We start from the raw sequence: 11,440 nt of genomic DNA on the forward strand, positions 1-11,440 counted from the left end.
GCACAAGGTGCTGCCAGCTTTCAAACTTGGGTGAAAAAACCATTTCATAGCTGGACACTGCATGTGCCCTTCTGGCAACAACATGGGGTTTACATGAGTGACAATGACCATGATGGAAAAGCTTCCCCCTCAGTGCTCCAGGCATGTCTTCTGGGCATGGGGCAAACCCAGAAAGAAGTCTGAGGAAAAGGAATTGAGCAACTGGTAAATGCCTGCACAGAGCAAAGGTCTGCCTGTATCCATGGAGAATGTGAAAAACATTCAGGGAACCCTGTGTGCTGCTGGTAAAGTAGATTATTATTCCCTTTCAAGTAGCAACATGTGCAGTGTTGTACAAACACTGTCTTCTTTCTGTAGAGGCTTTGTTTAATGAAAGTGACCCGTACTTTTGCAGAAACCTCAAATTATTCTCTCCAAGTGGTGCATGAAAAACAATGATAACATGGAAAATGAGTAAAGCTGTAAAAAAAGGCTGGAGAGCAAGATCAGCAGAAATACAGAGATCTGGGCTGGTCTGATATGGCGAGAGCAGCAAAACTGTGGACTCAGACATCAACATTTTGCATGTACTGAATGTTTTACCCCTCTCTAGTTTCTTTCTATCCCTCCTGACATTATTTCCTTAGAAGAGTTTTAAAAATTAATGTATTTGGTTATAGGAATAAAAAATGTATAGTCTTCCTTTATCACAGGCTGGATTAAGTCAAGGAGGCTCTTTCTTAAGCCTTCTTGTGAAGACAGTCTGTAGTTGTTACTCCATTTTCAGTAAAAGTACTTAAAATCCACCAAACCTCAGCTTCCGCTTTACAAAAGGGGCTCTCAGGAAGGTTGTCTTGTGGAAAAATCTTCTCACATTTGCCATGCTACTTGGAGGAGAAGTCCAGAGAAGGAACTTCTTGTAATATTTATTGTGGGCAGGTGGCAGAAAGGTCAGGGGAAACGTAGGGTTTCAACCTCTATTAGAGTGTTTTACCCCTTCTGCAGCTGTGATCTTAAACCAGCCTCCTCACCTTACCTAGCCATGCATCTCTGTTACACAAGTATTGTAAAATGCTCTTCCTCCTCTTTACATCCTTTATGATAACTAAACAAAGGAGCAAGTCACAAGTTTAACTGTCACAGCTAACCTTCCTGACTTTCTTCCAGGCTAGGTAGTTGTGCTTGTGACTACCTGTTCAGATTCAACTAGCAAATGCTGTTGGAGCCTGGGACATACCTCACATCAGGCTCTGCAGTAGCAGCGTGTAGTGGCAACCTCCCGTTTTTGTCAGGTATATTCTGCTTAGCACCATTTCTGAGCAGGCTGACACAGCCTTCCAGCCAACCCTAGAAAAGAAATCAGAGCGTGTCAACAAATAGAGTGAAATGCTTCAGGTCAGATCTTTGCTTGGTGGTTCTGACATCCATGTGTGACTATAGCTGCTTCTGCCAGCAGAGGAACTGGTCTTTTGTTTCCCCAGTATAGGTCTCTCATCACTCAGAGCGGTTTCCATTTGGAGTTGGACGCTCAGACTAGCTTGGTCATTCATTTTTGTGATCAGGTATTTTCTTTACACTGCATTTTGTTTTTTCTGGAGCTGTAGCAAGCACTGACCAAGTAAACAGTGATTAAAAACCTCCTAATTCCTGTATCACTAACAAATGCTGCACATATTCCTGCATATGGATTTGATTATGCTAGGTTAAACCAAGAGCACAAGCACTTCATCTCATTTCCTTTATGATATTTTAGCAGGGTTGGCAAATCAGTAGTGAAAAGCCTTAGAGTATGGTCTTACAGACCTTGTTGAAAAGTCTGAATTAGGGACAATGTAAGACTGAAAACAGCACCAAAACAGATGAGATGAATCATTCCTTGAACTAAAACCTTCCATTGATCACCTCAGCAAAAAAGCAAGTAAACAATCTGGCTGTGACCTCATAAATCTTTTAGCATCTAAAACCCCAGGGAAATCAAGCATATGTTTAAGTGTTTTGTTCAAACCTTCGCAGGCAATCGATAAAGACTGTTCCCTCCTGTATGAGCTATGTCAGATCAGCATTACCAGCATTTATGGGGAAACAGTGTGGAAAGATTGAAACAGAACACCCCTGTTGCAGCTGTTGGTGGAAACACAAGACCATTCAATTCTGCATGCTATTGTGACTGTGGAGGTCTGCTGAATTCAGTTTTCTGGACAGACATCACAGCCAAATGCTCTCTATAATTCCAGTTACATCTATCACAGAAACAGAAATGGAAACTTAGAAGCCTGGGTGGTTTAAATCTTTTCCAGTAATTTATTTTTTTCCAAAGAATATTTCTTCCCCTCTGGGAAAAGAGAAAGCAAAAAAGGAGCATGACATCAATTATGGGATTTTTTTTTTTTTTTTTAAATTTCTGGCAGAGGAAATGTTTACTCTCAAGTGAGTGAAGCATGCTCCTTGCATTAAAAAAGACTGCCTGTTTTGCCATTTTCTACATTTATTATCTGTCTGAATACATCACATAGCTGAGCAGAATCATTGCTTTTGTCCTGAATTTGCAGGAAGAAACTACATGCAAGGCATGTCATTTAATTAGGCTGCCACAGTATCTGTTCAAATGAACTGGCCATGTGTCATCCAGCCATATCTCATACTGTGCAGCATGGGTGAATATTCTTTTGTCCTTTCTGTCCAGCTTATAATGGAAGCTTATGGTCAGCTCCTCTGCCCAAATAATTTAGTCCCCATCCTCACTCTGAATCCTCAACTCCCCCCAGCCAAAAGCAGAAGACTAAGGAGAAGAGGACCATCCTTGTGTTCTTCAGACAGAGAGCCTCACATCTCCATTCCCAAACCTCTCAATGAAATGTCTGCTCCTTCTATCACTTGCATGTGGGTTAATTGGGGGATTTGATTTCTTATGATCTGAATATCTGCACTGCCATCTGAAGCACATTGAACTTAAGTTCTTAACCTGGCCATCAAGGTTCATCACTATAGTGAAAATAAGCAATGTCCTGGCTCCAGCATAGGCGGAGATAGGAATGCCCTCTCTGGAGCATAAAAATCCCATGCTGATAGCAGGAGGGGAGAGGTTAATCTGCATATTAAGACAAGAGGGGACTTTCCAGTACACAGGAAGAAGTGGCTTTCTTGAAACCACACGGAGAACCCTAGATCTACTGAGATCCCCATACCAAGCACTGATTTTACAACCTGAAAGAAAAGACACTGACAGGAGGCCTGATCCTTTTCTAATAATCATTTCTTTCAGCTTTGCATTATAGTAAAGTTCACAATTGCACCCTTGTCTAGATCCAAATGTTTGCACTTTTTTCCTTTTTGCAGTATAAAAAGAAATCTTATTTAGTCTGAACATTTACTCCCTTCACTCCATCTATCTTCCCATATTTCTCCCCCAAGTCTTGGTACCAGATAAGTTGCCAGAGATAAACTGGTACGTCCATAAGCGTCTTGAGTATTAATATTGGCTCCCATCTTCAACAGAAGCTTCACTGTATCAACCTGGCGTCCTGACACAGCATGCATCAAAGGTGTGCAACCTGGGGAGGAAAGTCAAATGTTCTTTTAAAATTTTTATTTTGTCAAAGCCACAAGATAGAGATATTTTCTTATTTTCTAATGTTAGCACTGGCAAATTAACAAATCCTTTCCCTGACAACTGTCCAACAGTTGTACTCAGCGTTTTGCAGGCAGGAAGTAACTGCTAGGCCAGTTACTGACCACTGATTTTAAAAAAGCATGACTTCATTAGCCTCATAAGCCTTGCATAATTAACTCTCTTTCTGGAGGGATAAGTGTTTTTCTGTTGACAAGCTCCCAGTATGAACTGCTTGCTTTGTACACCATATTGGAAGCTGATACTCTTCAGAGTGACTCGTAGCCATATGGTACTTGGCTAATTTTCTCAGACTCCAGATTAATTCTGTCACTATGAAAGACTGATGATGCCAAGCCCTGTCCCATGCAAAGGTGTATGTGTGTGAGTTGATGCTTTATATGGATAAAAACTGAGTGTAAAGACTGGATTTGTTGTAGAGTATTTTCTTTTGTGTTGTCACAAGAACTTATTTTATACTCTGTAAAGAATATGTGGTGGAAATATTTGTGGTGGAATATTTGTGCTGGAAAAAGCCCTGAAATCTGCATTCCAACCTAATACTCAAATTTCATTACGAAATATTATGATGTATTTTAATTGCTCTTCCATCCATTCTGTTAAATGCTGAATAACAAAAGATTTTTGTTATTTTTTCCTGCAGCAAAAGATTTTCCTGCAGGATCTGACAAAGCAACTTAAAATTACTAAGCTGAACTAAACATGAATATTAGAAACTGTAAGACTACTAGAAACTTCAGACAATTGAAAAATAATTATTCTTACTGGATTCAATGAGACTGCTGAGCAAATGTGTGCTACTCAACCTGAGGTTATGCAGGCTCTGCCATATGTAGAGGTTATGAGCCACATGTTCTGTCTTGCAAGACTGCTCTTTAGTTACATTTGGATGTACAACAAGTAAACAGGGCTATTCTGGAGCTGAAATATGCCTGTTTGCTGATCAGTTTATCTCCACCCACTGCCCTTCATACTTAGCTCATCTTTCATTAAAGATCTGGACTCAGAGCATTTTAGCTTCGTTAAGCATTTTCCCTACTGATCAATAGTGTTTTAAAGACTAAACAATTAGGCTGTCTGGTTTAAAGGATAGGAAAAACTGGTAACTTGGTAAAAGCTGGTAAAGACTGGAATAGACAGTGTTCATATAGATGCTTTCAAAGAAACTGCAATTAATTTTATTTTTTTTAATAAACTAAATCTCCTTGAGACAAGCTTCCAGACATCTGTGGCTCTAATTCACTTGGAAAACAGATCTATATAAAACCCAGCCAAAGAACAGCACTTTGTAATAACATTAAATAGTAACTTGAACACAAAATGAACTGAAGCCCAGCCTCGCAGATAAAACAGGTTACTTAGAACACTGTGAATTGTACAACCAACCCTTCGGCAAATACTTACGTGACAAAATCATTCAAATTGTGCCTGTACATAGATAAGTTTTTCAGTGGAACCCTCTGCTCTAGAGATGTGCAGAGTGTACAAGATTAGCTTTAATAAAAAAATACTCTTTTACCTTGCCTAAAATTACAACAGTTTCTCACCATCTTCCTAAGGAAGATAAAATTGATTAGTGCTGAAGAACTGTCCAATCATAGCTAAACAACTTATTTGTATCCATATCAAAATCTTACAATTACAGGGGGAAAGAAGTATCCAAACTGAGCAGTTCCAGTGGATGTTCCAAAGAATAACTCAAATTTCTGATATTCTGCCACTAAATATCATTTGCTGAACACAAAAATTAGGATTACAAAAAAAAGGAAAATTTATTGCAAGCTGAAGCAATTTATCCCCTGAGAACAAGTTCAGCCTTCATTTACCCTCACTGTCACAGCACTCCAGGATGGAAGGATCTTCTCGAATCACTGCAGTTAGTGTGTTCACATCACCATTAGCTGCTGCTTGGTAAACCACAGTCAGGTCAACCTCTTCTGCTGCATCACCTGCAGAGGAGGAATATGTCCATGAGTAAGCAGAAGGTAAGTAAAAGTTATTTACAGTTAAAACAATGACACTTACTTCACTGAGTTTTTTTGCCTATATAACCTGAGATGGAACAAAATATTATCTAAACAGCACTGTGGTTTTTGTTAATCATCTACAACTTGGTTTTCATCATAACTTCTTCCAAAAACTGTCAGACATAGGCACTGAGAAGACATAAGAAAACTTCTTGAAAGTGTCCACTGCTTACAAGAAATCATTCTAACATAAATGTAACGTGACTTGAGATACAATGAGAAAATAGCTGAATTAGCTCATAATACTGCTGGCTACACTTGTACGAAATAGGATGAAATCAGGACACAGGCATTTTCAGTTACAGTGTTATCCTTGCACCAGTCTGAAGACTGAATCTTATCACTTATTTTCCCTGCAGTGTTGAGTGTCATTCTCTTCTGAGGAAGGTGAACTTCCAGCAGTAATGGTTTGTATTAATAATTCCTGCAAAAATGAAAGGTAGGCTATTGCTTGGGACTCAGGAGAGGTTTAGTTTGTTTGGAAATTACAGTATGAGGTTTTATTTAAAGCAGATGTTTTGCAGGATGTGTTCCAGAACACTCCTCAGGTTTTTGTTTCTAGAGAAATTAATTGGATGATTCTGTCTTTGCTTCTTTGCTTGTAACTTCCATCCAGACTGGTCATCCTGTGCTCAACATGCCTGCACTTCCTTTGGCTTCAGGTGAACTTTAACTAACCTGTTAGCAACTGGAGTCAAAAGAGTTGATGTTTTGGTGAAAGATCAAATCTGATGTAGTGGTATCTCCTAGATATGTGTTGTTGGTCAGCAACAGTCTTATGTTTAATTTTGAAAAGAGTTCTCGGTATCTATTAATTCAAAAAGAAGTACACCTGCAGTGAGCTCTGCTGTTTACTGTGGCTGAGGGTCAGAACTACAGAGCATAACATTTGTCCAGCCAGTGCACTACCTTATGAGCAGGAGAAAGTAAAACTGATGCCTAAATCACACTAGAGAGTTGATCAAAGGAAAGACAGATTAAGTAACTGGTGATTTATCCATACTGTTATGTCTTCTGGAGACAGCATAACTATGTAAGCTGTGCAGGAAAAAGGGAGATAGTTTAAAGAGAATTTCAAAGGTAGTAAAAGTCTTTTTCATAATAAACCACATTATTATTAATACATGGTTATAAATGATATTTTAAACATTGTCATATATATTTTTGAGTGTTAACAGATCTTTATTTTGAATGATTAGCCACACTACTGTGATTAGATGTTGTCACAGATGAACCTGTATGAGCTCCATGCTGGGGTTTATAGCCCAGCATAATTCCCCATATGTGACCTCTCCTTGGGATGTTATAATCACTCTCAACTTCAAAACTTGGCTGCCATGGAAATGCAACTCTTATCCTGGGACGTGTTTGTTTGCTCTGGTTGTGCACTTGGAAAATCCAGAAAGCTGATGTTACATTTGTCTTCACCAGTGCAGAGATTCCCTCTTCATCACTATTCAACTGAATAGAATTTAATATACTTTCTTCTAGTTGTTCTTTTAAATTACCCATTTGATAAAATCTGTAAATTAAAAATGTTAACTTGATTTTTGTTCTTCTGGGGAGCCTATTGCTGAGGAAACTGTTCATTTTGCTCAGAAACTGTGACCTGTGTGCTTGAGAGATCAGGAGAGACTGAGAGTCATTGCCTCTGGAGAGTCATCATCAGTGACTAGTGTATGCAAAACAAAGTGACTTTACCGCAGAGCCCATTAATCAGACTTTTGTATCATGCAAGATCTGCAGAGTGCTCACACAATCAGTAAATGCAGTGAATAGTAACACAGCCTGAGCCAGACCCTTATTCTAAGAGGGATATAGCATGGGCTGGGCAGAAGGCAGGGAGACAAGGCAGAGATGTTCATTGTTTGTGTTGCTCCTCTGAAGGGACACAGGAGGTGCCAGCCACATGCAGTGACACAACTCCTCTCACATCTACATGTGGTGGTTATTATATGGGAGTGGTACACAGAAGATGCTGCTGGCATTGGGAAAGAAACTGTTAGATGTGCTGAGAGAGACAGTGGATCGAAGGGGCCCTCACCTCCATTTATGCACTCAAATGCAAATTTTGTACTTTCTGCTCTTCAGCCTTTTAAGTACTGTTAAATTATCTTGCTGTGAGTCAGTAGCAGAACAGTCAAAAAAGAACACCTCAATTTCCTGAGCAGAGCAGTTGCTTATCCAAAGGGCAGTATGGCAGGAAGATGACGACATAGATGTGTGAGTCCCTCTGCCCTGTTTCGTCTAAAACCAAAACACCTTCTCCCCTGTGTCTTTGCTTGTGCTGGACTGAATCTGCTTTTCCCAGAGCAATTAATGTCCTGTATGAGAAGAGGAAGCAAAACTCTGCAGGGATGGACGGATGGATGGATGGATGGATGGATGGATGGATGGATGGATGGATGGATGGATGGATGGATGGATGGATGGATGGATGGATGGATGGATGGATGGATGGATGGATGGATGGATGGATGGATGGATGGATGGATGGATGGATGGATGGATGGATGGATGGATGGATGGATGGATGGATGGATGGATGGATGGATGGATGGATGGATGGATGGATGGATGGATGGATGGATGGATGGATGGATGGATGGATGGATGGATGGATGGATGGATGGATGGATGGATGGATGGATGGATGGATGGATGGATGGATGGATGGATGGATGGATGGATGGATGGATGGATGGATGGATGGATGGATGGATGGATGGATGGATGGATGGATGGATGGATGGATGGATGGATGGATGGATGGATGGATGGATGGATGGATGGATGGATGGATGGATGGATGGATGGATGGATGGATGGATGGATGGATGGATGGATGGATGGATGGATGGATGGATGGATGGATGGATGGATGAAGTTTTCCTCATGCCTGCTCTTGCAGAATGCTGGCTCCTCTCCTCACACTTCCCCACCAATAAGTCCTAGATGTCAGAGCAAGGAGAGGCAGGTGGACCAGGCTATTATCCTGCTGGCAAAGGAGAGTGGGCCAGGAGGAACTGATGAGCGCTCATACTGTGCATCTCACATAAAGCAGACTGATGCTAATTCCATCTCTGTAGGGTGACACGATTTCAAGCAGGGTGTCTTTAGCAAGACCTCTGTGGCTTTGGGTAGGGGTTGAGGAGGAAGACAGATGCATGTTTTTATGCTTCATATGACAGGGATCAGGAAATGCCAAGAAGGCTTGGATGTTGCTTATTCTGGATGTACTTGGCTCTAGGTGACACAACATCTCCCACTTAATCTTCTTCCAGCTTACTTGGTCAAGAAATTGGGGGACATAGGTGCACATTTCAATGGCACCAAGCAATACTAGCAGAGGAGAGGTTTCTGACGTCACTTGGCTTCTGTAAGTCCCACACTGCTACTGCTGTTACTATTGATTAGTGCTGTGAGGTACTAGGAAGTGTTTCAAAGAGACAGTATGATTTTCAATCCTGGAATGCTAAAAAAATTAAGCCTGCTTAAATTAGTAATGTGCCAAGACATTAACATGCTTTTTTGATAAAATCCACCATACACTGTAAATTTTCAATAGAGCTTTCTTTTCCTGATACCAATGGATTCAGTGTATCACTACTGTGTGTTGCCTGCTCCTGCCTCCCATCTCTCTCCCACGCAGCTGGCAGGGAAGGTAAACAGTAAATCTCAAATAATCTAATAAACCAGCATCCTTGCAGTGGTGATGGAGGGGAGATGATGAATTTATCTGGAGCAGATCCTCTTGCTCAGGAGATGCTGTGAGTGGAGTGTGACATGGGTGGGGAGATGATGCTGGACAGGAGTATGAATGGGTCAGTGTGGAAAGTGGCCTGGCAAGAGGAGAGGCTGCAGATTACTAGCAAGGGGACATACAGGCAGATGTTGCCTCCCAACTTTCTCTGTCCAGGTAAGGTGTTTAGGGCTAGGGGTCTCCAGCATTGCTGTCTACCCCCTTATCCATCTGGAGACTTGATTTTGCCTTCCCCAGACCTAGTCATACTCTAGCCTCATTCCTGGCACCACTTCCATCAGCTCCCTGACAGCCATCCCCAGAGCACTGAGTGTGGAGGATTTCCTCCCCAGTTTAAGCACTGCTGGGTGGATGTGTGGCACAGAGCATACCCGTAGTGCCTGCAGAAGGAGAGCTTGAGAACAGCTGCTTGGAGCTGCAGAAGCTCAGTCAGCCCCACATCTGCCCTGCTGGGGAAAACACTCCTTACTCCATTTGCACATGACCCAGGAGCACCTGTCTCTTGCCGCACAGATTGTTCTTCTCCTGTTGCACTTCCCTTCCTCTCTTATCCTTGCTGGTAGCATTTCTTGTCTCTTGTCACTCGGTTTTGCTTCATAGCTTCCCTCTAATCCCCATCTACTCAGGCCAGGGTCCTTGCTGGGCTGCTGTAGACCCGTACTCTCAAAGCTTGTGTCAGGCTTTGAGTGCCACAGCAGCTGAAAGGCAGCCAGAAGTACACTGCTTTACATGGGGTGCATTTATTTACCTTGCATGCACCGAAGTGTAGGCAAATACAAAAGTACAACCTGTGGGACCTGCCTGCCCAAAAGGCACTGCAGCGTCTGTTTTTTTCCTGCCCTTCCATCTAGTTTTCTGCAGTCAGCATCCTCATTGTGGGGCCAGCACAGCCCCGTCAGCTTGGACATTCTGCAGGTGTGCACTGGAAACAGTGGCCCCTGTTCACAAATTACCTGGCAAGTTCGTTTAAAGAGAAATTTGTTGCAACACTGACAACCAATTACAGCTTCCTGCTTTGGGAACATAAAAGAAATGCCACCACATTCCTTATAGTAGATTAAATCATAAGGCATACAAGCTTGTGTTCACAAATAAAAACACTAAATTCAACCACTTTACTTTAAAACAGACAAGAGAAATTTGTATTCGATTTTCTACCAGGTAGAAAATCTTCATGTTGGGGCTTTTTTTAAAGATATCTGATATTCACAGTTATGGCAATACTTACCCATATGGCTAACATTTGCGGAAACAAAACGAATCACTTGTCAGCATCTTGTCCTTTTAGTGTATACAAACTAGTGGACTTACAAAAATCAGCTTACCTTAGGTTTTTACCCCATTTTAAACTGCCCTGTTTGCTAATACTGCAGTTGTGTTATATATATTAATGTCCATAAGAGGACCAATAGATAATATAAATAATAAATATATGAATACATCTCTCCATGCTAACCATAAGCAATCAGATGCTGTTGCTGTTCTGCTGAAAAATTTGATGTTTAAAAACAACTGTAGCATGAAATATCCGTGTCTAAAACTGATGGAAGAAATTCCTTCATACATAACCAAAATCTCCATGAGGCATCCATGAGGCCTGATCTTTTAAAAAAATTTCTTGTTCTTCGTTCTGTCAAGTAATCTTAGCACATCTGCATGGGAGGACCAGAGGATTTTGAAATTAGTAGCAGGTGACCGACTTACCTTTGTGCTGATCAAACACTGATGAGGAACTGAAATCCATTGTGGTCTATCTCATAATTTACAACCAGACGAGAGAAGTGCCATCTCCAGAGTTTTTAGGGAAGAATCCCATATACCATGGTAAAAAAAAAAATGCAATGACAGCCGTCGCCAACCTTGTCAGGGAATTAAACTCGCTTTACGGCTGCAGGTTGTTCTCAAGACAAGAGCATTACCCCCAGCCCGCGGGGAACGGCACAGCCTGGTTGTTGGGGATCCTTTAGAAACGACACCTCTGCCTCCCCACGGCGCTGCCGAAAGCCCCGGAGCTGCCCCGAGCGGGGCCGCCCCCGAGCAGCC

General features: G+C 41.6%; 1 protein-coding gene across 1 annotated transcript in view; it reads right to left on the minus strand.

Moving 5' to 3' along the window:
- ANKRD55 (ankyrin repeat domain 55) overlaps window positions 1–11,141 on the minus strand; it is a 51,323-nt gene extending 40,182 nt beyond the window's left edge. Inside the window, exons 1-4 of the mRNA XM_010005402.1 lie at window positions 11,102–11,141; window positions 5,434–5,556; window positions 3,400–3,530; window positions 1,217–1,326 (exon numbers count right to left, since the gene is read on the minus strand). Coding sequence (XP_010003704.1) covers window positions 1,217–1,326; window positions 3,400–3,530; window positions 5,434–5,556; window positions 11,102–11,141 — 404 coding nt within the window. The remainder of the gene's footprint in view (window positions 1–1,216; window positions 1,327–3,399; window positions 3,531–5,433; window positions 5,557–11,101) is intronic.
- Window positions 11,142–11,440: the final 299 nt, after the last annotated feature.

Source organism: Chaetura pelagica, unplaced genomic scaffold (assembly GCF_000747805.2).
Source record: "Chaetura pelagica isolate M959 unplaced genomic scaffold, ChaPel_1.0 scaffold37, whole genome shotgun sequence".
Lineage (NCBI taxonomy): Eukaryota > Metazoa > Chordata > Aves > Apodiformes > Apodidae > Chaetura > Chaetura pelagica.